General features: G+C 39.9%; 1 protein-coding gene across 3 annotated transcripts in view; it reads left to right on the top strand.

The window, feature by feature from the left end:
* The window catches only part of LOC127515263 (cytochrome P450 26B1), a 35,732-nt gene extending 9,854 nt beyond the window's left edge, over positions 1–25,878 (top strand). Inside the window, exons 1-7 of one of the 3 annotated variants that reach the window (XM_051898699.1) lie at positions 6,869–7,120; positions 7,464–7,793; positions 16,927–17,151; positions 19,853–20,128; positions 20,269–20,424; positions 22,347–22,628; positions 23,697–25,878. In XM_051898699.1, coding sequence (XP_051754659.1) covers positions 7,590–7,793; positions 16,927–17,151; positions 19,853–20,128; positions 20,269–20,424; positions 22,347–22,628; positions 23,697–24,089 — 1,536 coding nt within the window. In that variant the 5' untranslated portion in view covers positions 6,869–7,120; positions 7,464–7,589 and the 3' untranslated portion in view covers positions 24,090–25,878. Of the gene's footprint in view, positions 1–6,868; positions 7,794–16,926; positions 17,152–19,852; positions 20,129–20,268; positions 20,425–22,346; positions 22,629–23,696 lie in introns of those variants that run through there. The other 2 variants (XM_051898698.1, XM_051898700.1) reach the window with 2 other exon arrangements.
* Positions 25,879–26,349: the final 471 nt, after the last annotated feature.

The raw sequence follows: 26,349 nt of genomic DNA on the forward strand, positions 1-26,349 counted from the left end.
GAGCCTCAGGCACATCCACCACTGTATTTTTTATTTGAGTATCCTATGTGTTAACCAGCTACTCCCATCAAACTACCAAACAAGCTTTAAAGTCACCATGAAATCAAAATTGATTAAATAACGTCCCCTCCCTCTTGAATCATCATCATCATCTCTTCTCTGATGACGTGTTACTGGTGTGAGGGCGGGACAACCTGTCACTCACATGACATCACAGCAATAGCAAACAACAACCATCCAACCATCTGATAAATTCCTGATAGACAAAATCAAGTCCAGCCCTACATCTTTTTCTTGTTCAAGAAACTGTTTCACCAGGATATATGTCACAATAGGGAAGAAAAGACTATCGCAACTTCCATTTCATACCGACTTTAAAGGGCTAGCTTCAAATTATACATTCACATTCAAATATTCATTTTAGGAAGAAAAGAACAAAGTAACTCAGCATCCCCAAAACAGACTCAGGGTGACAGAAGGACATGAGAAACAGTTTGACAGTGTTAATGTGAAACACACTTTCTGCATTTTGTTGTTGTATTGACCCCAGATGGACCTAAAGGCAACCTTGGTTTTGAGTTAGAGTGGGGCACACATGTCCTTTTGAACTGAGCTTGTGACTTGTGATGTTGCAGTTGTTACAAACATGTTCCAATAGTTTTTATCCCCAGCGATTTTTGGTTTTCAAGATTTTTATGTGCAGTTCCTGTTCTGTCGCACAGAGATCTGGGCCCATGTTTCTTCATGGTTCTCTGGCTAATTGTGTTTACTCAGTTGACACCAGGACACCAAAATAAATCGTTAACCTCTGTACTGAGTTCATTGATTCGTTCTGTCAGACTCTACACTGCTGCACATGCAGGAAAGACATTTTATACAATTATTTTAAAACCATAAAAGTACTGTATATTCCAAGTTATATTCTGAAGCAATACAATGCAAGGTGTTTTTTTTTTTTTCCTGGTAATATTCACTTCTAGTGTACTGTTTGTTTCAAATATAGTTCCCATTTTTTTGTCTTCTACTATGATCAGTCATGCTTTAATGCTTGAAAACACTGCATGACTTAAAATTGAAACAGATTTTAATACATTAGGTCTCATACACTAAACAACTGAGGATCACGCACTACCAGATTTTCAAGTCATTCTGAACACTATAAACTCACACAGAAATGTGTGCCTCGTTGCTAAGAGACGCATGACAAATTAAAATAAATTGTGTTTTAAAAATAGCTTAAAATATCAAACATGTTTGATATCCTCCGTCTGGATGGAATCGTAGTTTAATACTAAAACACTGGGTCTGTGCCCATCATAAACTATGCGATTATCTTTTAAATCTGTCTTCTCTGACTGCCCAAAATCTGCAGACTGGCTCTGACTTTCAGCAACTAGCTAGCGTTGACTCGTTCAGACTGCAAATCTGGGCAAAAATCTAGACACTCTAACATTTATTCAGAAGCTCTTAGTTTGTGGTGTCATTCTGATAGCAAGTCCACTAAAGCACAGTAAATAATGATATCTGTCATTAATCATTCGTGCAAGTACAAAAAATAAGTTAAACAAAATTTATTACAGAAAAGAGTTTTGCAATTTAGCATGCAAATACTATGATGATCTCATCACTTATACGTTTTGAATGCTAAATTTAGAGTAATTTTCATTTAAAGTCAACTTTTAATTTGAAATTTCTTAAGAAAAGTGTGTGTGTGTATATGTATATATATATATATATATATAATAGCTACTAATAATGATAATACTTCTGTCCAGATGAGTGTCTGTGAGCCAGCTTTTATGGAAACCACAGTGTAAAATTTCTGTAACCCTTAATCCAAGCTAATAGAGTTGGACTGGCATTCTGAGTTGCGCACCTCGGTCTGACTGTGATGATGACCCCTCTGTCCATCCCATTAAAGTAGAGATTCCGTGTGTCTCTTCTCACTAATGGAAGGGAAAGAACAGGATTAACACATGATATTATTGAGTGACAACACCGGGGGAATTCATTTGTCCTCTTACACTCTGATTCACCTGGTCTCTTTAAGACCTTGCTAATGTTCTATTGGTTCCAGGACCACAGTTTGATGAGGTTTGGTTACATTTATACATGCTACAAGGTCTTAAAATGGGCTTTGGAAACAGTGGAAATGACCTGGCTTGATTTTTATAGGCAAAACACAATGATTCATCCTCTATATCAGGTAATGTACTGTAAACTGTTGTGGCTAAACTGCATCCACTAGCTGTAATGCAAACCAGATTAGCGGCTGAAAGCCATCAGACCTCCTGGTGACCCTTATATTCCAGCTGTGGTCTGTGTAATCAAAGTGAACTGGGATATGCTGATGATTTTCACATAACAATCTACCTACTATCTAGTATCGGTCATATATAACTTGATTTAAGGAATCATGAGCTCTACAGTGACAGCTGAAAATGCTTAGTCTCTCTCAGTGACTGATGTTATATTATCAAATGATTCATCAGTGCTTGTTTTTCTCAAGAATTGTTTATAATAGTAAATATTTCTGGGATATGTGCCTGTGGAAACATTCCCTATAACTGTTTTATTTGTATATTGTAGATTTGAAATGTGTGGGTTTGATTTATCCTTTAATCGTGTGTGTGGCCCTAATGGTGATTAGTCACTGTACACTTATTTCCACTGTCATTTCCTTTAGCATCATTACCGTTAGCCAACTCAGAATGGATTCATTGTGTACAAGTAATGGTGAGTCATTTTACAACGACAGAACGTGCTCCTCAGTGTGTCCTTTATGCACATTCTGTAGATCAGGAAGTGAAGGTTGTATGACGTAGAATCTACAGTTAGTACAGGTTTGTGTGTATGACTTTCATAGGTGTATAATAACAGCATTTCCCTCTATTTCATTTCCTGTGACCTCAGTTTGAAACGGTGTTAGCTTTGTTTATGTTATTTAAGAGCTTTGGTCTAACATAGATTATGGTGTGTATGTACATATGTAAGCCTACTTTGAATTATATAATGCTTATACAAGGGCATAATGCTGTCACAAGGTCTCAGGGTCATGGAGTATCAGGTTCATGTTATATAGCTGGACTGGTGTTTAATTTGCAAACTAAAAATCATAAACAGCAAATATTTTATAGGTGTTACTTCACACTTTAAAGGGTTAGTTCACCCAAAAATGAAAATTCTGTCATTAATTACTCACCCTCATGTCGTTCCACACCCGTAAGACCTTCGTTCATCTTTGGAACACAAATTAAGATATTTTTGAATCCGATGGCTCAGTGAGGCCTGCGTTGCCAGCAAGATAATTAACACTTTCAATGCCCAGAAAGCTACTAAAGGCATATTTAAAACAGTTCATGTGAGTACAGTGGTTCAACCTTAGTGTTATGAAGCAACGAGAATACTTTTTGTGCGCCAAAAAGAAAAAAAAACAATAAAAAAACTTTATTCAACAATATCTAGTGATGAGCAATTGCAAAACACTGCTTCATGAAGCTTGGAAACTTTACGAATCTTTTGTTTCTAATCAGTGATTCAGAGTGTGTATCAAACTGCCAAAGTCACGCCCCCCAGTGGTGAACCATTGAAATTTCGAAACACTTATGACGTAACGAAGCCTTGTTTACTGAAATCACGTTACTCTGGCAGTTTGATACACTGAAGATTTGAAGCAGTGTTTTGAAATCGCCCATCATTAGATATTGTTGATTTAATGTCTTTTTTTTTTTTTTTTTGGCGCACAAAAAGTATTCTCGTCGCTTCATAACATTAAGGTTTAACCACTGTAGTCACATGAACTGTTTTAAATATGTCTTTAGTAGCTTTCTGGGCATTGAAAGTATTAATTATCTTGCTGGCGATGCGGACATCGGATTTTATTAAAAATATCTTAATTTGTGTTCCAAAGATGAACGAAGGTCTTACGGGTGTTGAACGAAATGAGAGTGAGTAATTAATGACAGAATTTTCATTTTTGGGTGAACTAACCCTTTAATTGTGATAAGTTGAGTTCAGCAAATCTGGGCAAAAATCTGGACAAAAGTCATGTAATGTATTCCAAGCTTTATTCAGAGGCACTGAATTGGTGGTGTCCTTCTGATGGCAAGTCCACTAGAGGACAGTAAATAAAGATTTCTGTCACAAATCAATACTGCAAGTACAAAAGAAGAAAAACAAATTACAGAAAAGAGCTAGGCTGTATCCAAAATCGCATACTTCCCTACTTTAAAGTAGGCATAAAATAGTATGTGCCAAAAGAATTATGTCTGAATTCACAGTACTCATAAAGAGTAGGTAAAAAGTACCCAAATGACTTATTACTTCCGGCGAGATTGACACTTTACTATCCCATGAGGCCATTGGAGACTATTTGTGAATGGCAGTGAAGTGACGCAATTGACGCTGGTAGGTCACATGATAATGACAAAATGGGGAATGTAGTACGTCCGGATTACATTCATACTACACACTTTCATATTATACAGAACCTTCTATTTTAGTGGTTGAGAAGTAATAAATCAAAATAAGTATGTATACTCAAAGTATGCTAATTCAGACGCAGCCCTAGATTTGATTTGTCACATTTTGAATGCTTAATTAAGAAAGTTATTTAAATTCAAAGTCAACTTTAATTTTAAATTTCTTTAAAAAGAAAAATAGAGCTGGACTGGTGATTAAATCACAAGCTAAAAATCATAAACATACATTATTTTGTTGGTGTTCTTTCACACTTCAAATGTGATAAGTTTAGTTTCAAGCTTTTTTAAAACATTTTCCCTATTTACTTTTTATGCACATTCCTGGTCCTTTTTTTAAAAATGAGGTTTTTCCACAGAAAAAAAAAATGGTTGTCTTCGTAAACTTGTAGTAACTTGCTCTTTTTTCTGAAATGAGTTTTCATTAACTAGCAACTAGCATTAACATAGCAACATTTCATGAATCATCCAGCACCTTCAACCCATCCAGTTTAATAGGCTTCTGGAATAAATCTAGTAATTTCAGGCCCCTCAGGACCTTGCGTCACTGCTAATTCTCTCACATCAAACAAGAGTTCATCAAGATGTGAACTTGCTTACTCTCTAAACTGTAAGTCTGTGCCCATTTAGCACATATTTCCCAAGGTAAACAGCAACACACACGACTAACTAGATTACTAGATATAGATACAAATTATTTTCTTCAGAGCAGCTATAGGCATACACCTGTGATCTCCGAATAAATTGCTTAAGCTTGAGCGAAAAAGCGTTTTTCTTTTTTCCACAGTGCTGTAATAATAGGTTTATATAATTTGATATTCAAAAGGGAATATTTTCATATTATTCTTTTATCCCGCTATGGAAACATGGTAATTAATACCTACATGCTAGAATCTATCAGTGGTTCTCAAACCTGTCCTGGAGTACCACCAGCCCTGCACATTTTGTCATCTATCACACCTGATTCAACTGATGAGCTAATTAGTAGACACTGCAAGGCACCCTATATCAGTCAGATATAGGGAGACATACAAAATGTGCAGGGCTGGTGGTTCTCCAGGACAGGTTTCAGAACCACACTGCTCTAGATGTATGACAGCATGCGCTGGAATCAGAGATTGATAAGTTTCCTCTGTCTCCGCTAGGCGGCAGTGTGTAGTTGAGAGACGCATCCAGGTTGACAGCAGCAGACAGCGTGCGCGAAAGAATGTCTTAGGAAAATATCATAAAAACACAGAAATCCCTTGCATTTCGCAGTGAAAGCTCGGGACAGGTTTACTTTGGCTTAAAAAAGATAGAACAGTAAAAGTAAAAGAAAGAGAATGCGTGAGCACGAAGAGGTCGCACTGTTTCAAACATAGACTGAAGAAATGAATGAATGGTTTTAACTTATAGACTCGCGCTCTTGAACTCTTCACAAGTCGAAAGTTCGACTCACTGTTATTTAAAGGAGTTCTTTTGAATAGTATGAGAATTGTTACGTTTCATACAAGTGAACAGAATAGCCTATAAGACGAGCATCCCTTCGTCTCTGCCTGCCCCGCCGTCTGTCTCATCCTGCGCATCAACTGTGCGCCTCGGGAAGCAGACGTAAAGAGGGTGAGCGAAACAGCTGGAGTTCTGCTCTGCAATGGTCGGCTCATATGCTGAGAATCATTACATAACTGTCCTTGAGTGATTGTGATCATAAGGTGACCGTAATTGAAACCACGTCCCAGCATAGATGACACCAGCACAAATCGGTCACTCATCGGTGCTCTGGTAGTGTATGTTCAACACAGGGGCAGGGGGATTCATTTTACATAGACAGACAGATAGATAGATAGATAGAATTTTCAACACCTTAAAGTTTATACATAGAAACGCAATTTGAAGAAAACAAATAACGAATGAATGAGTCAATGTATGAATCACTGTTTGAATACTCACAGGATTAACATCTGCTTTGCGGAACAGATGCGCATCTGAACAGTCAAACATGTTAGAAATCATAAAATCTGATATTGAACCAACATGTCTATTATGGTGTGGTACTGAATCCGTATAAGATCAGGTAACTTTTTTTTTTTAACTTTTAACTTTTTTTTTTTTAACCAAGAGTTTAAATCCATGCTGCGTAATCAAGGTGTGACCACATCATTAAGCGCATATGATATAACCATAAGCATATTCCACGAGTGGCAGGTGATAAGTTCTCGATCACATAAGTATTGCAAGTCTCTCTCTCTCTCTTTCTCTCTTTTTGGGCTCTCTTCCAGGTCCCGCACGCTCCAGCGCCCGGCCCGTTCACTTTTCACCCCGCCTCAGTTCGGTGGGGTGGGGTAAGGGGGGAGCCGCTTGCACCCTGGCCGAATGCCGCCTCACTGCCTCCGCTATATAAACACACATTGGAAGCTCGCTGTGCGACTCGAACTCACATTGAGAAACTGTATGTGAAGAGAGAGAGCTAGAGCGCAAGAGAGAGGTAGAGAGTGAAACCGCATCAGAAAAAGGGCTAGCGAGACGCACTACAGTCATCTGAAGATTTTACTGCTCATAGGCATCAAACTTCGGAGGATTATTTCTTTCATTTATTTCTGCGTCTTCCTTATGACCATTACTTGAAATTGAGTGCATTTAAAGAGATTATATGGAGTTTTCATGTAAGATATTTTAAAAATAATAACTAAAACCAATTTATTATTATTATTATTATTATTATTATTATTATTTTTTTTTTTTTTCAAAAAGTAGGCTAACTAAAAGAGTTTGGAATTTAAAACAAAACTTCCAACTCAAGTTTAACAAATTCACTCCAAATTTACATTTCAAAATTTTAAATATTGGACAGCGATTTGCAGAATCTAAAATGATATACAAACATTTAAGATCGATTTGTAATATCCCGCATTCTGTTAATTAAACACTTCAATTTATTCATTACAGAACTTTGTTGCGTTGCCTTTTGGTGAGAGAATCTGCTCAGCTATTTTTTTTGCTTTTCAGAATAATTGTAGCAGTAAATCATATCTTACACAGCAAGTCACTCATATACTCCTGAGAAGGCTTAACCACTGTAGTGCTCATCACTCCAAAGAGATATTTGAAAACAGCCCCCGGACGTTCACAGCCATGCTCTTCGAGAGTTTTGACCTGGTCTCGGCGCTGGCGACGCTGGCTGCGTGTTTAGTGTCCATGGCACTTCTTCTGGCCGTGTCCCAGCAGCTCTGGCAGCTGAGATGGACCGCAACACGGGACAAGAGCTGCAAGCTGCCCATGCCCAAGGGCTCCATGGGGTTCCCCATCATTGGAGAAACATGCCACTGGTTCTTTCAGGTAAGAGCTCCATCTCCTTGTGTCTTTCCAAGTTTCCAGTCGCCTTGTTGTCGCACGCTCACCGCTCCGGTGCGCGCCAAGCACCGCGGGTTCGTGCGTTCACCAGTGCATATAGTCTCCATGTAGGTAAATGGATTGTTAAAGACACATAAAGAGTAGGATAACGTCCACTAATGCTTTTCGCACGTGTGTGCTTGTGCGTAATATTGCGCGTTAAAAAGAGAACAGCCTGCAGGTTAGTTATTCCCAAGTGTTCAATTTCATCCGTGCCATATTTCCATGGTGTTAATAAGCTGTCTGTTTTAGATAGCCGTCAGTTTTTGTTTCATACAGCCCGTTTTCAATCCACGTGGAACAACCTGTTCGCGGCTGCCAAGAAAGGCGCGCTCCGTTCCAGAAATATTGTAGTCCTTGGCTTCCGATACGCGCGAGAACACAGCCACTGAGCACAGCTTGTCAAAGCGCGCATAAACTCTCCTGGGCGCGCGGGATGAGATTGATTGCGAGGGCAGGTAGTGTCGCGCTTTCATTGAGCTTCTGTGTAATTACGCGCGCCGGTTACTCTAGAAGAGCCCGCGTGCTGTGAATGATGCCGTGCCTTTCTGTCATAATACCCAGACAGCGCGTAGTGCGCATACAGTACACGCAGATGATCTCTGTGCCACTTTCCTTAATAAGTCAGGGAAAGTTTGTGAGCGCTCAGAAGGCTTGTATTAGCAGCTAGAAAATAAGGTAGCACATGGATATGAACTGAATTAAAATCAGCCCAGTGGCCAAAATGTTTTTTTTTTTTTTTTTGAGTAGTTTATTACACGACCCTAAAACCTTGAAAAAAAATGACAAGGTAAAAATTGTGAATAAATGTCTAAGGAATTCTTTCTATATTAAATCCATGGTGCGCACAGGGATGTTCCTGGACATTGGCTTGCAGTTTCTGGAGTGGGTTGCTTTAAACTGAGATTTGCTGAGATTCAATAGGGAGGAATGTCCTGGTCTGAGTGGTGTACAGATCAAATTCTCTGGTCAGGAATAGATTCTCCAAACTTGCTGGAAATCCAGAAGAGAATTTCCGTGCAGTTGGCAGGCTCTCTACAAAAACAAACAGGCTTGACTGCATCTCAGAGTTATATATTTAAAATCAATAGGATTTGGACTGGTCCATTTGTGCCAAACTTGTGTCATTCCTTATTTCTAAAGGCATGCAGGACTGCGAGGCGACTGAGAGCTACAGTATGCAAACGTGCAGTTTGAATTGGTGATATCCCTCTTTATTGTGCTTCTGAAAACATGCACTGCTTTTACACCATCTGTGTATATCAAATCATCCTAGACACCACTTTAACTTTGTCGGTTTGTGGTCCATATATCTCTCTGTCTCCTTAAGACTCCGCGAAGCAGCAGCTGAATCCATAAGTGGGTCAAATCTGTGACTGACATAGATTTATGGACTCAGAGGAGTCTAATTTTTTTGTGTTCTCTTGCGGTGTGTCTGCTTTTATGAATTATGAAATGATTTTGCATTTTGCCCGTGTATGAAATTTTTCAGGTGACCACGAAAAATATCTGGTCAGAACTTTCTTTCTTTGTCCCCTTCTCAACAGTGCTCCAAGTTTTAGTTGAAATGGAGCATAAACTTAACTATGACTTTGCCAGGACCATTACTTTTTTGTAGGCTGGTGAGTTCAGATTGAACGTTAAGATAATAATGATAACTATGAATTAATGAATTCCTTAATTAATTATGCACTGGTTTGCAATTGTAGCGATAACTCCTTGATATTGCACAGTTCACCCAGTGGGCAACCCTCCCTTACCCCTACCCCACGTCTCCACCTTGACCCAAATCGCTTCTGTCTGGGTGGCAATAAAGCCGCCCACCAGGGGGTCAAAAACACACCCACACCCTGGGACAAAGACTACACGGCTTGGGGCTCTGATCAGAATTCCAGAGAGCATGGCCTATACAGACCTGGGGGATTTAGGAACAGTCTTCCAGCATCCCCTCTCTCTCTCTCTCTTGCTCGCTTTCTGGCTCTCTCCTGGGGCTTGTCGGGATTAGCGAGCATGAAACGGGCATGACTGGCATCAGCGCGGTGTGGCCCCTTTTTCACCTCTGGAACGCACCACCAACCCCTCAAACAGCCTCTTGTCTTTAGGAACAGGGGATGGGGGGTGAAAGCGGAGGGGGCTTGGCAGCAGTAGTGGGAGGAGGAGGAAGGTAGGGGACAGAAAAGAGAAGAAAAGGGGGTCCCCGGGGTGAGCGCTCACACTGCACTGAACAACCATAATCTCTCTCCACAAAGTGTTTCCAGGTCAAAGGGGAGCCCATTCTCTCAGCTTGCCACATTTAGGTTCTTTGCGCTTAATTGTCTCGTGGGCTTTGCTGTTCGTTCGGCATTAAGCTAAATCATTTCTCTCTCTGATGCTGATTGCTGATTCCAACTGCATTGCCGGAAATTCCCATATCTCTTTTCATTTATGCATAGTCACGTGTCTCCAAGCACACCCTTTTTGGAGGGTCCACCCAAGGGTGACTGATGGCCAAATAATGGGACCTCAAGTCCTACTGCCTCTGCTCGCTCTCCCCACCCTCTCTTTGCAGAAATGCTGTCTATACCCCAATGGAGACGGGCCAATGCACACATCCTGAGAGATTCCAACGGGCTATTTCAGTAAATGGACATATTATCTTTATTTACGCTGAGACTGCGGGTCAACGTACGGAGAACTCCCCCCGCGCAGTTACCTGCCGCTCTGAAGCAATAAACACAGCAGCCCCCAGACTAAGCCATGCAGACACTCACACACATCCATATGCTGTATACAGAAGGATCTGAGGACAAGGGTCAGAATAATGAGTGATAGAAATAAAGAGAACGGAGCAAAACGATGTGCCAAGCAAAACTTGCCGTACACTTTTCAAATCCCCCTGCTCCATCTATCTTTCTTTTCTTCTCGTCTTTCTTTATGGCGGTCGTATGCTGAAGAAACACGCCGGGGTGATTCAAACTGCGTATGAAATTGCACCCCCAAGTCCCTCGTGTAGCACCCCTGTGTTTAGGTCAACCGTAGCTGATCTGAATAAATATAATTAAAAGGGTTTTTTGTGATTTTAAAAAAGGGGTCATTTGTATAACATTTCCACTGGCACACAAAGGCTACATTTATGTAGCGGGAGGCTCGACTGGTGTCCAATTTACACAGAAATTTGTATTTTTAGTCCTGCGCTCTCTGTGAGGAATGGGCCAGTGGAAAAAAGTGGTCCTCTTTATTGCGCCCCCTTGTAAAATATCTGATAAATTTCTTTTCAAAATAAAAGAAACTATTGAACGTGGCGAGTTAACCCTTTCGCCGCCAGAGGCATAGAAAAGGCATGTTTTGTGTGAGGTCGAGGAACACATCTGATTTGTTCAACTGTTTTGAAATGTTATTCGTTTTGTCTTTTTATTGTCTATTTCATTCTGATTTTAAGGCTTTAAATATGTCAAGTGACAAAAGTATGCAGCTGCACGAGCTTCTGACACAGATGTTCTCCTCCCAAGATCCCTGCGCACATTATCGTCTTTAAGTGACGTTTGACATGTGTTTCGTGGTCCAAATGACTGTGGAAAGCTTTTCGGTCTTATCGCTGAAGATCATCTAACCTCAACCTCTAGCGGAGTTCTTGAACCCGATCTGCCTTCGCTCAAAACAAACAGGCTTTTATTTGAGTGACAGCCGATTTCACTTGGTTTTTAAGAGAACGAGCTCGGAGCAACAAAGCAACTGTAAGCGTGCATGCGTGCAGAAGTGGACGTACGCACCGACTACATTCGTGTGTTTGACAGTGCAAGTAAGCTGCAGATTATTACCTCATTGCTTTTCCAGGGTGTGTGGAGATTTTGTGCGTCAGTGACCCTTTTGGGTTTTTTTGTTTTATTTTCGTTCTCTGCACGTCTGAGCTTCTGTGGCCTTGTGAAATGAGGGAGGACATTTCTCACCTTCTAGCCAAATGACATCTGCACGGCCAAGCCCAACGCATTTGTCTCCACATTTTGCCTCACGACCTGTCCTGCTATTTCCAGCCCAGCGAGTCACTTTTCTATAAAGTAGACTGTGACCATTAAACCATTCTAATCACATTTGCTTATGCTCACCTCATTGTCAATCACATCCACGCAAGAAAACCATGACCTTTTCCCATCTTCTATCTGTCTTTTGTACTTTCCGCTTGTACTACACAGGTCAGGACTGGATCCTTTCTGGCTGCCCTTCTGTGTACACTTGTTTAAGAGGGAACCGTTGGCTCCTACATGTGTAAATACACGCATGTAGATGTGAGAAATGTATATGTGTTTTTGGTGATGTAGTGTGTGACCATACACACAGTTTCACTACTCCTGGAGAGGTGGAAAAAAGGCCCTGGCCTGGTAAGGATGACAGCATGTGGTGTTTAAAATGGATGTTCTTGTTCCCAGAATTATCAAACACACCAAGTTCACGCAGGTTACACATGACGTCAAAACAGAAATCGTCTGAAGGGGAAATATGACAGAACAAAGACCATAAACAAACATAATATAATACAAATTACAAGTTCACTTGTGCATAAATGTGTTTATACACAGAAATCAACATAGAGAGAGAGAGAGTTAGCCATTGCCCTTATGTTGGGCATGTGTGAAAGACGGCCTTGTCCTGGGTCTGTCAGGTTGAAAACGGCTCCTTTCTCTCTCTCATACTGACTGGTCCCACTGCCGGGAGGTGAGCACACACATACTCACACACAATCATCCATCATCACACACACTCAGTTCTCACCATGTGGTGAAAGATACTACATTTATTTTCCCCCCTCTTCCCCTGCATTGCTTTTGGATGTGTGTGTGTGCATGTGGTTGTTCATGTCAGCATTACCTCTTGCCCTCACACTCACCTGATATGTGAAATCCTCAGTGTCTTTAAGTATAGCCTGGCTGTGAGCTGGCCAGCGACTATTTCTCTCACCCCACACACTGCTCACGCAGTGGCTGTGCCCCCTGTCTAACACCTGGCGAGGTCCCGGGATGCCATGTGTCTGTTTGGCCATGGTCAGAGTTTCTCTGGGGGAAACTCCGGTCATACTGTTTTAGAAAAACAACCTAAAACCGTTTCTTACTGACTAAAACTTGTTTTTCTGATGTTCCGACTGGTCGGTTATGATTCTAGAATCTGGAATTCTTTCACCTCCTCCCGATGAGGAACCAAAAAAGGCTTTGGATATGATATAATCCCGCCAAAACTGTAAAACCCAAACAGTTATTTGCTGGAAAAATTGTAAAAACTGAGAAAGAGAAGTGTGAAAGTGTGAAATATGGTTTAAGTTGTCCACCACTGCAGAATTTACAGCCATATTTTCTCCCACATGTTCAGCCAGGTCTGGTTAAACTTTGGCAGTTGAAAAAGTGAGACTTAATCCCCTTTTGTCTGACCTTGTCTAACCTCAGTGTGCATATATCGTGTTAGTTTGATCTCATAATCTCACTATTTAATTGAGCCTATAATTTGTTATAGGATTTTAAGGGTTGAGGTGCCATGCAGGTCATAAGACATTTTCTAAGTCTTCAGAGATCTCAGCCAGCTAAGGTTGTCATTTTAGGTCTCTGACAATATGGAGGTGTTAGTTGAGTTAGTCAGCCAAGGTCAAAGGTGAGAAGAGAGTATAAGAGCATGGGTAAGATTAAGCAAGTGAAGTCAATATGGAGAACTAAAGCAGATGTTTGGATTGCATCTGACAGACGTTTTTGCATTATATGATGTTTTATTAACAAAATTCGGGAGGAGTAGGTGCAGATAATTAACCTAATTAACACAAGTGGAAAGCATTCAACTAATCAACCAACAACAAGAGGTATATATATGGCAGACTTACCTCTGTTCGTTGACAGTTTATCAGCATCCTTCCACCGCCCTCCTCTCTTCTTGTTCTATCTATTATTACCACATCCAGGGGGAGTACTCTGGGTTCGGGCCAAAATTCCGAGCTCGGAGCCCTCTCCCCGGACAGCATGCCAAATACGCATTACTTTACTCTATCTAATTATATGTATATGTGAACTCGTGAATAGATGTTTAGAAAAAATAATTAGAATGCAATGCATTTCAGAAGATACACGTACATTTACGTTCTTTATTATTTGCCGGCATATGTTATAAAAAAGTTCAAGGCCAAGACATCATTCATGAACTAATCTGTTTATTTGTTTATATATAGAGGTGAGAAACCCAGCCTCAGACCACGAATACACAAAAAGGGGTGGGATGCTTATTTGCGATTATCCAGAGAGATTGGCTACTGGACTGATGGCACGCAGGAAGGATGTTGGGAAGTGCTTGCCTTCAGAGTTAAAGCAGCAGTATGCACAGGGCTTGTCCCTTATATTTGAGACCAGGAGATGGTGGGAAAGTGAGTGTGACATGAGCTTCTCTGTTCATACACATATTTTGAAATATACTATTTGAATTCCACCATCTTTACTCATGGGTTCTCAGTTCTGAACACCTGAGCCGTAAATGTCATGAAAGGTAAAAAAATAAAATAAAATAAAAACATCAGAATATACACAGCTACTTTTGAATGCCCATTAATGTAGAAAGCAGATAGATGCCTTTTGCTTGCAGAATGGTGTTGTTACGACATTTACCAGCAGAGGCTAACTGGATTTTAACTGCATTTGCTCAATTCCTTTTCTACGGAGCCCTGGACATGACATGCAGGAAAAAAATAGTAGGCTAAATCGTGCGCACGATTTATTAATTAATTCCCTCGATTTACTAAAACGTGCGCACGATTTATAAATCGAGGGAACGAAATAGTAAATCGTGCACACGATTTAATTTTTTTTCTTGCATGTCATGTGCGGGGCTCCATACTTTCCCCTCTGTGATACTATGCCATTTGCTTTAGTGTTTTTGGTTTGAATACTCTTGTTGGCTATTTGTTTCACATTTGAATTGAACAGGCATTAACACACAGAAGTATGCACATAGCATGCTGAGGTGAAGTGTATTCAGACTACTTTCTGGAAAAAAGCCTTGCATGCTGCTAAATTTATCCCTGAAAATAAGAGTGTGAGTGTTGGAGTGTGCTTGATGAAACTGGTCACAAAATTTGGTAAGGGGAGGGTGGCAAGGGGAGCAAACAGCTCTACTGCCACTTCCTGCCATGGGGTCAGTATGTGTGTGTGAGGCTGAGAGGTTACAGGCCGTCTTTATGTGCTCAGCAGAAGTCTCGAGGGCTAGAGACAATTACTCTGTGTGTATTACGGAGCAACTCACTCCAAAGCTAAGAGTTTTACCATGTTTGTAACTCTGCTGAAGTGAACTTGAATGGACATAATGACTATAAATTAGTTTTACTTTAGCATTGTGTAAAATAGTGCACTTAATTATGTACATACAGCATCAACATTGTTGTGCCATTTCAGTCAGGTAGATGGTCTGGCTACACTTAAAACGTGGGCATGTGACACCATTCAGGTTCATGTCTCTTGCCCTGAGAAAGCCTGAAGTGTGTTGCTGTAACACTTAAAGTCCCCATGAAATCAAAATGTATTTTTTTGACTTTTAGTATGCATATGTTAGCCTTAAGGTTATCTATAAGCTAGCGTGCTCCAAAACAATGACAAAATTCGCATTTAGAAGATATAAGCGTTCAAAACTCTCACTTCTGCCAATTTGGATCAAGGATTTTGATGACATTACTCTGCACTTCAGCTTCTGATCAGATTTTCTGTCCAATCTCTCTAGAATCTCTCTAGAATCTCTCTAGAATCTGAAGCATCCCACCCCCTACACTATAAATAGACACTGAAGATGTGGCTGAAATCGGTCACTTGTTCACACAATTCTATATGATAAATGGCACATAATGCACTTTATAGAGAATAGGGAATGTTTCAGGCAGTGTAAATATGCTTTCTATTGGTGCGAATTAAGTCTGATTTCACATTAATATCACGCAAACCGCCACAGCTCGCACACAGTCTGCTCCAGCCTAGAGACGGGAATCAGGATATCACAGAGCGGATCACATGCGCAAGTCGGCACAAACCACAAAACGTATCGGACCCATTTGGATACAGAATGCTATATTTTAAAGCAATATTGAGGAGATTAGGAGGAGAAATGGTTAGACAGACTCGGCATTAGAAACAGCACTGACGAGTAGAAAAGATAGCACCAACATAAATTACACACTTTTTAAACTACACATCCTTAGCATGGCTATGTTCACTGTTTTGCTTTAGTAACAGTTTCATATTAAATCTAAATGGGCAATCTATTAAACTGTGGCTGATATAAGCTGTCAAATGCGGCTTTGCCAAGCTCAATGGCTCTGGCCAAGCTATGATTTAAACAAAAACGCTTTTGGCTATTTTAAAAACAGTAGGAGCTGCTCGATATGTCACACCCTTTCTTCCTGTTTCAGTGGAAATTACATTAACACATTCAATAATGCTGTGCGTTTCAAGGCACTTCAGTGGGCCTTTAAACATCCCATTCAGATGTTTGTGGTAATCACTTTACTTGTTCTTAAATCAAAGAGGTGAAGGGGTCAAAGGTGAAAGTTTTCAGTATATGTACCGGATTCCTTGCTGATTAGCACATTCAGACATGCCAACTTCTTAGAGCTAATGCTAATATACTCATTAGATCACTTCTCTCAGCGAAGGCTCTGATCCTGAAGGATAAGCCTGAGCCCTTTCTTAGCTAAAGCTAACCCAACTGCATAAAGAATGCTGTGAACGTTACCCATATGCCCTTACAATACAAAAACAAACAAGAGTGCTAATCTCACAAGGCTAACACCCTTCATTTCAAATGCCTATTAGCACTAACACCTCATTACAGCTGTAATATTCAGACGGAAACCCCTTAGCCTACAGTGTTGTGTTCAATTTTAAAGGTTTTTGCAAGGCTAAAGGTTAATCATTCAATTGGAACTACAAAGGTAAAAACGCTTTTCAGTTTATGGTAGAAAACTGACGGCTGTGGTTGGCAGAAAAAGCACAGTGACAATGTGACAAAAAATATGGTGACACCATATGTTTCATACGTACTAAAATCATAATATTAAGAATATTGTTAATATTATATTGCTTCTCTTTTTCAGGGTGCAGGTTTCCATGCATCAAGGAGGCAGAAGTATGGGAACGTATTCAAGACCCACCTACTCGGGCGGCCGCTGATCCGGGTGACGGGGGCAGAGAATGTGCGTAAGGTTCTGATGGGAGAGCACAGCCTGGTCACTGTGGACTGGCCCCAAAGCACCAGCACTCTATTGGGTCCCAACAGTCTGGCCAACTCTATAGGAGACATCCACCGCAAAAGGAGAAAGGTCCATATCTAGTTGTTTACTACTCAGATGTAGTTTTATTATGTGTGGGAACCATCCTTATCTCCTAATAGATGGTTTTTGTGTGCTCCATTTCCCTGTCTTGCCAATGAAAAATGTTTTGAATTAGTGAAAGGACAAAACAGAGAGTAAGAACGAGAGATGGGGTGAAAGAAACAAGATCAGGTCAAATGGAAATAGTCTTCCATCTATAGGTCCAGATTTGGAGACAGATACCCACAATGCAGTCTGCTCACAATGACCACATGGAGGATTACGCTCATAACTAGCTTCTCCTCAAATCCAGCCCATTGTCTGGGGACAAAATAGCTTTTTTTCAGTCACTTGGAGGCTTGAGTTTCACCTCACACACCTGTTCCATTGAAGGGTCAGCGGGGTGTAATCAGTCTGGTTAATCCTCCAGGTCCAGGGCCTCACACAAGCCCCCTAATGACTGCTAATTAGTCAGCCAGCTTCAGATGGACAAAGACTGCCTTATGGACTCCCTTCAACCAATGTCCCACTTTGCACACTAATGTCATAAGTGTATTTTCATTTGTTTTTCAACCTCTCTGGAGATGTACAGCAATGTACAGTCTATATTTTTGACTGGATGGGTACTTTCATCAACAAGCCAGACATGTTCTGTCCCTAAGCCCTCTGGGACGTCCCGTTCTAGGCATGAGGTTTGGGAAAGAAGAGAATGCACTGTAAAATGTCCATTTGAAGACAACTGCTACACATTTACATGTACTAGAGACTGCAGTCATTGGATCTAAATAGCTCCAAGAGCTCTGTATGTAGCTAGTGATATAATTTAAGTTATATTTGATGTTAAACTGGCTTTGTGTTAATGGAAATTCCTAATGAAAGTTATTCCGTGTCTTTATCTAAGCGCTGGTCACTAACAAGATGCACAACAGTTCACTGAGTAATGTTAGATATGACCAAATCAGACTTCATGAAGTAGCCAGAGCGCAGTAGACCTATCAAACAGTGGATTTGGTAAGGCTTTGAATTTATTAGGTTGGCCAGTAGAGGGCACAGGATCTTAATTCTGCGCTCACCTGCCTACACAAAGCACTCTCCCTGTGAATGAGAGATTTTGTTTTAGTCAGCGGGGGAGAGAGAGAGAGAAAAGAGAGAGCGAGAGAGAGAGAAAGAGAGAGAGATTGGAAAAGTAGAGAGAAGTGTAAAGAAAGTGAATGGTTTGGGGGAGAGAATAAAGAGGTCTTTACATTCTGGTCAAACCAGCAGCTTTGAGCAGTTTCATATAATTTAAGACATATGGAAATTATTAGGGTGGGGGAGTTTTAAAAGGCCGTGTGTGTATGTGTGTGGAAAGTGCAGTACAAGAAGTCACGTTTTGTAATGAAGACAGGCGGCTGTTTTTTTTCCAGTAGTGTTCTAAATCCTGTATAATGGGGACTGGCATTAGTGGAGCTTGACTGACGTCTGTCTACGACGCAGAGAATCGCAATAGGAAAATAGTAACCTTTAAAAAATCCCAAACCAATAAGCAGTACAAATATGGTGTAGTATTTCTATATTAATGTATGGGTAGTAGCTGAGAGATGTGTGATGCAAACATGCTTGAAGCCACTCTTTTTTTCCTCCACACATGTAGACCGCTGTGATTAGCTAGATGTTAGTAATGTACAGATCACTGGATGTTTTATATACAGGGAGAAGGGCACTGAAAACAAAGTGTAAACTGCTGTGAAATAGGATTTTAATAACTACTTACAGCCAGTTAATTGTTAGAGTTATAGATGAATAAGTGTGTCTGAGAAGAACAGCACAGAAAGGAGAGCTGAAGAAATGGGCCTTGGCAAGAGAAAGTCAGACGTGAGGAGAGACAGGAGGAGGACACACAAGCCTCCGCCCCCTTCCCTTTACTACTGGAAAAAAGCGGGGCGGAGACGAGGTATTTGGAATGAGATGGCATATAAAAAGTGCTATTGTTAGTCGTGGAACATGGATGTTATTTCACTAAACAAACCAGCACAACTGAGGCACATTAGAAATGCGCTGCTGTGGCCAGGAAAATCTTACCTTTGCCTTTCACCCTCACTGCTGATGCAGAGGGAAACTCTCTCAGATATTCTGAGAGAGAGGTGGAGGTAGGTGAGTGGCAGTTAAGAGTATGAAAAGGTCAAAAATAGTGAGGACTTCAGAATTAATAAGAATGTTTCATGCTTCATTCTGTTAGACAAATAAGCTTGGCCTTTAAGTCCCGACTGTGGCTTCAGGATAATATTTTCTTGACATTTCTTGCCTGTAGAGCACAGATGTGCTGTTTTGTGATGGGTGATGTGATTCATGGGCCAGCTGCATTGTGGGACATGTAGTTCAGCAATGCAGGTTCATAAGCCTAAGTCAAAAACAAATGTTTAACGCTTTTGGAACAATATGTCTGTTATCAGATAGTGTCACATATCTGGACAGGTTCCTAAACCTGCATGTTTTTGGAAGCTGATCCCTTCCACTGCTCTCATGGGCCAATTAGATCATTTTCTAAATGTCTTAAGTTAAATACATCCTTCTTATGAAGATCAGATCCAGTTTTGAGCTAAAATGGGATTTATATCTATTATTTTATAAAACCAACAACTGATTGCAAAACTATTTATCATGTCATATTTGTTCTCTATTACATTTTGCAAAACAGCAGACTGACCTCACTTTCAATTGTGTTTCTCAGATCTTTGCTAAAGTCTTCAGTCATGAGGCTCTGGAGAGCTACTTGCCCAAGATCCAGCAGGTCATTCAGGAAAACCTGCGGGTGTGGAGCTCCAATCCTGAGCCCATCAACGTGTACCGTGAGTCCCAGCGGCTCTCCTTCCACATGGCCATACGTGTGCTCCTGGGTTTCCGCGTTTCTGAAGAGGAGATGCGCTGTCTTTTCCAAACATTCCAGGATTTTGTGGAGAACGTTTTTAGCCTTCCCATCGACCTGCCGTTTAGTGGTTATAGGAAGGTAAAATGTCAATATGTATTGTCTAAATTACTTGAAAATAGAGGAATGGGTTAGATTGTCTCTGTGTATTAGGTACACAGCGATAGATCAGTACTAATAAACTTCTAACATCTAATAAACTAATGAACTTGTGTTTGCAGGGTATTCGTGCAAGAGACTCACTCCAGAAAAGCATAGAAAAAGCCATCAGAGAGAAACCACTCCACACACAGGGGAAAGATTACACCGATGCTCTTGATGTGCTTCTAGAAAGCGCCAAGGAGAACAACACAGAGCTTACAATGCAGGAGCTGAAGGTGAGCAAAGCACCATTATCTATGTTTCCATCCACCTATTTTTTGTGCATTTTGGGATATTGTATAAAAAAACGCAAGATGGAAACGACAAGATGCGCATAAATTCTAAAAATGTGCCTAAAAACGTATGGGCTCAATTAAGGCGGATACTCTTTTTTATCCAATATGTGCATAAACTATAATGGAAACACATTTACCAAATAAATCACTCGATGTGCGACAAGAAACTCGCATGAATGATTTTATCTCCGCGCTCTTAGGCGCAAATCATTCATAAAAAAGAGCCACAGTGGCTTTCCTGATTGCAGCAACTTCCATTTTTATTACAGGTATTTTGTGCCAGTTTTCCAGGAAGTGACTTTGCTTTTGTGATGCTTCTTTCACAAATGTTTTATGTAATATTCTAATTTTGCGCACAGTTTGCAACATTGGATGGAAATATAGCTACTGATCCACTATAGCTTTGTTCCAAAATCTTGTAGGCTGCCTAGCAAGACAACATTTTAAGGCCTTATATGCACACTTTCCTTTGTGAAGTCTCTTCCAAACAGTAATCAACAAAATTATTAAAAATCACGATATTTAAAACAGTGAAAAAACTTAATCAGTTACTGTGAGGTGAGAGAAATATAAATGTACAGCATTATGATACTGAAACCTGTTCATGAATTGTTCCATCAGTCAGATTTTTTTTCTTCCTGTCATTAACTTAGCAACATACTAATGTCAAATTCCATTGGAATCAAATTTGAGCTCCTCTTGTGCACTTTGCCTTCTAAGCGCTATTTGTGTTGTGTGCCAGTGTCTGTTAAGACGGTTGTACTGCATGTAGTGTATTTCAAATCAGTCACTAAAGAGTGTTTCACTTCTGTTGGGCTACTTTCTCAGAAGGTAGCTGCATAAGAAGGCAGTAGAAAGCAAGCATTAGATGCTGGAACAGAGCCTGTGTTAAAAAATGAGTAGCCGTCTAGTCAGCATATTTGACATGTGCTGTCTTACTAAAACAGAGATAATATATCACCAAACAGAGACACATTTCAAGACAATCTGTGTTTTGATCATGTCTTTTTAATGCTACATTACATTTCCATAAAAATGTTCATGGATTTCACCACACAGTCAGCCTTCCAATCTCTTTCTACTAATCATTTTCTTTTCACCAAAAGATTTGGTTTTCAGTGAGAGGTCAACTTGTGATTACTTAATTACATATTAAAGCAAAAAAGGAAGTCAACACTTTGATTTTGAGAGGCTAACAGTGACTGTCTGACAGCACACTTTACCCACTGACTGCTCTCTTTAGTTCTCATCTCTCTCCTGCTCAGTTCTCGTGTCATGCTCAAACCGGGATGACAGACATTTAATGACACAGATAATAGTCAATAAATGCTTCCCTGTAGGCTATTGCTACCTGGTTATACCACTCAGCTCAGAGGTTTTAGCTTTTTTCTTTTCTAAGGTACATGTGTAGTCTCCTCAGACAGTGGCGGCAGGAGTGGCTCCCAGGCCTGTCAACACCAACTCACTGGCAAGCAGTTAAAAAGGGAGGGAGAGAGAGAAGAGAGAAAAAAGAAACCTGTGTAAGATGGCTGCCAAACCTCAAAGAAAAAAGAAGAGAGAAGGAAAGAAAGGAAATAAAGAAGCTCCATCCATCCTAAGAATTCAGAAAAAGTCAGACTGCAGTGAAGTGGCTGCATGACTAGAGACGATACTATATATATATATATATATATGTATATATATGTAGGCCTCTTCAATTTCAGATTTTATTTTTTAACTTTCTAATCATCAGAATCCTGAACATTTTTTTTTACAGTTCATCAGTAATAGATGTCAAAGTGCCAGAAGTGTCAAATGTCTTCAAATAGTGTCCATATATAACATTTACTTGAGTTACATCAATTTCTCTCTTTCTCCATCAGGAGTCCACAATTGAGCTGATCTTCGCTGCTTTTGCCACAACAGCCAGCGCCAGCACATCTCTGATCATGCAACTGTTGAAACACCCTCCTGTGCTGGAGAAGCTGCGGGAGGAGCTGCGGAGTTGCGGCCTGCTGCATGACGGCTGTCTGTGCCAGGGTGAACTGCGTTTGGACAGCATCATTAGCCTCAAGTACCTGGACTGTGTGATCAAAGAGGTCCTGCGTCTCTTTGCCCCCGTGTCCGGAGGTTACCGCATTGCCACGCAGACCTTTGAGCTGGATGTGAGTTGTTATGCATTTGCAGCTACTTTCACCCCAAAATTAAAATTCGCTCATCATTTACTTACACTTATGTCTTTCCAAACATGTATGACTTACTTTTTTCTGCGGGAAACATAAAAAGATGTTTTGAAAAATATCTCAGTGGTTTGTGTCCATACAATGAAAGTCCAGAGTTGTTTAGACCACAGTGTACCAGAGAAGAAAGTCATACAGGTTTGGAACGACATTAGTATGAGTAAATGATGTCCTTTTTTGGGTGAACTATGTTTTTAACATTTTGTATTGTTGTTAATCCTATCGTTGCTCATCTATTTTATCATTCTAACCATGGTTATTTTAGTATTATTTATATACTATTATAGTATTTATTAGTGCCGTTAAAACGATTAATCGCGATTAATCGTAAACATAAGTTTGTAAATATATATGTATGTGTGTGTACATACAGTATATGTATATATATATATACACACACATATATTTACAAACTTTAATTTATTAATCTATTTGACAGCACTAGTATTTATTAATATTTTGAATTAGCTTATTATTAGCTTATTTTTATTTTGTCAGTTTTCATTTTATTTAAACTTTTATTAATTTGGTTTTGTCCCCGTCATTTTTTTTTAATAATAAATAAATAAATATTTCTATTTATCTTTAATTTATATTAATTTTAGTTTTAGTAAATTTAAACTTGTTTCATTTCAGTTAGTCAAATTTTTAAGTTTTTCATTTATATTTATTTTTTAATAGTTTAGCGTTAGTTTTAGGTAAAGGTGGATTTCTGAGAAATGCTGTTGAAAGTGAATCAGACTGTGCGGCCAAACACACTTGTAGCCAATCAGCAGTAAGGGGCGTGTCCAATCATGAGGGGGGAGGTGCCTGTGCTCCATAGCCTGTTTGTGAATTTGGGGGCGGAGCTATCAAGATGGGGGTGTGATCCTTTTGGGTAGGGGCGTGTTTGTTTTGGTGATTTCAAATATCAACAGCATTTCTCAGGAATTGCTTGCTGCACCTTTAACAGTAACAACACTGCTTCTAACCTCCTTTTTGTCCGTCTTTCAGGGTGTACAGGTACCTAAAGGTTGGAGTGTCATGTACAGCATCCGCGACACCCACGACACCTCAGCTGTATTCAAGGACGTGGAGGCCTTTGACCCAGACCGGTTCAGCCCAGAGCGTAGTGAGGATCGTGAGGGCCGCTTCCACTACCTGCCCTTCGGTGGTGGCGTTCGCTCCTGCCTCGGCAAGCAGCTTGCCACTCTTTTCCTCAAACTCCTGGCCGTGGAGCTCGCTGGAGGTAGTCGCTTTGAGCTGGCCACGCGGACATTCCCGCGCTTGATTTCGGTCCCTGTGGTACACCCTACTGATGGCCTTCGTGTAAAATTCTTCGGCCTCGACTCCAACCAGAACCAGATCATGGCCAAGCCGAACGACATGTTGGATGCCACCGTGTGACAGACTGAGAAGTAACAGACTTCATATTTTGAGCTGTCACCTGAAATTCTGTAAAAGACTCTCATTTGCCAAAAATGTATAGTCTATCATTTGTAAAGAAGTATATCATAAATATATAAATTTAACTGAACGTATTGCTTGTGCTCTATCAGGAGAGCACAAGAGGAAGGTTTCAGAAAAGAAGGGTTAAAGAGACAGTCATATAAGCCGATGTAAATTTCACAGGGTATGGCCAGTTCTGCTTTAACCAGTGCAGGATGGCTCTGGAGGAATCAGTCTTGAAATCGTTTGAGATGAGTAGTTTTGTTTTTGTGTGCGAGTGTCTGGATGGTGAGTTCATTTATATGTATATACAGTATGTGTGGTTTGTGTGTGTGTGTGTGTGTGTGTAAATACACTACATGTTTTTCTCGTGCAAATGTGTGCGTGTGCCTGTTTGCGTGCGTGGACAGGTTGTTATTCAGCTAAGGTATTAGCAGTTAGAGTAGGCAGTGTAAACTAGAATGAATGGGAGGACTGTGTAATTTACTCAGGTGTGTTAGCAGTACAGAAGGAGCTTTCAGACTAACCCAGTACTTGTTATACATGCTCTGTACATAAGAGACAATTCATAATATTCTTTTTAAGAGAGCGTGAAAAGGAGGTGATGAAGAGAGATATATAACTAGAGAGAGACTATGAGAGAAAATTAACCTGTGCAGGCTCTCAAAACAAGCTATAGAGGGAATGAGGGACTCATTCCTGCTGCAAAATTTATATCTGAAGACATTTATGAAAAAAGCAAAGAAAAAAGTCTGTCGTAAACTGTTGTATATGCTGCTTTGGGAGTCGCTTTTTATTTATATGATGGAGCAGAGTGCCAACTGACCTCTGCTGCTCCACATCAATATATGAAGAAATTTTACTGAACATACAGTAGATGATGGTGGAACAGAGTGGACAATCATCAGTCATTCACACTATAAACCACCAATCAGGAGAGTTTTCTTGAGATGCCTCTGAAGGGACTTTAAAGGCAGTTGAGAGAGAGGCAAAAGGACTCTGGTTGAAATGAGCAACCCAACACGGGTTCTTCTTTCACTTCCTCTACAGGCCATGCAAAGGACTTTTCTTTGATAAAATATGCCACTGATCTTTTTTATGAATTAATGAATGGATGAATTAAAATAATGTCTGCTGCTTTCAGTGTACCATTTTCTAACAGAGAGTAGATCGCTACCTTCAGCTACAGTTTTGCTATTTCTAAGCAAATGTTGTGAGTGCAAGAGGGATTTCACCTATTAGAAAGCCATGGGTAAAGCATATTTGCATTGTCTAATATCCTAATATTCTTGCTATTAATATTATTATTATTGTAATAAATCTTATTTTAAGTGCTATTTTTGTTATATTTCAGAATAGAGTTCTAGTATAAGTAAAGTCTGTTGGTAAATACTGTTCTATTTAGAATGATATGGATTTCAGTTATACTATATTGTACACTGTGTTTAAATGTTAATATGGTTTTATCTTATTGTAATAATTATAATTTTTGGTTATCATTATTATCATTGCATTTAGTTAATATTAATAAACAGAAGCACTTGCGAGGTATGTTTATTTTGAGTGCCATTTGACTACATGTTCTGATTGTTGAGTTTGTCTGTACATATATTTTATTCCTTTTTACAAATCCACATTTCACTTAGTTCAAATATGAATGTTTTTCCCTTCTTTTTTGTTACAGTGATTCTTAAATGTACTTGGTAATTTTATAAACCCTTGTAATAAACTATAATGTGAAAATCAATCATTCACTTCTAATTCTTTCCTTCTTGCCTCTATCTGCTTAACAACAGTAACAACTTCCTTTGCCACTTAGTCTCAAGGGTGTCTGGATGTGTTTTAAACATGATTTCTAAAATGATGGCTAAATATTTTAATTGTTAACCACATGCAAGTCTGTTTTACATCACCTAGGAACCACAGTATACCCCTTTGATGTTTGCAGTCATATTCTGTGAAGGGAAAAGAAAGCTGATCTCTTTGATGTTCACACTTTTTGATGTGTTGATTCTTGATGCTCAGACCTTTGTGTTTGTATTTATACACAGTAAATATACGATGAAGTAACAATGCTATACATTGTAAAGTGACCACATACATCCTTAAACACTAACAGTAGTGATATGGAGACACACATGCACACTACAGACAATTCAACAAACAACAGCTTTATTCAATAGACGCCAGATGTGTTGACCAGCATTCACTTCAAAGA

The sequence above is a fragment of the Ctenopharyngodon idella genome, chromosome 7 (assembly GCF_019924925.1).
Source record: "Ctenopharyngodon idella isolate HZGC_01 chromosome 7, HZGC01, whole genome shotgun sequence".
NCBI classification, from domain to species: domain Eukaryota; kingdom Metazoa; phylum Chordata; class Actinopteri; order Cypriniformes; family Xenocyprididae; genus Ctenopharyngodon; species Ctenopharyngodon idella.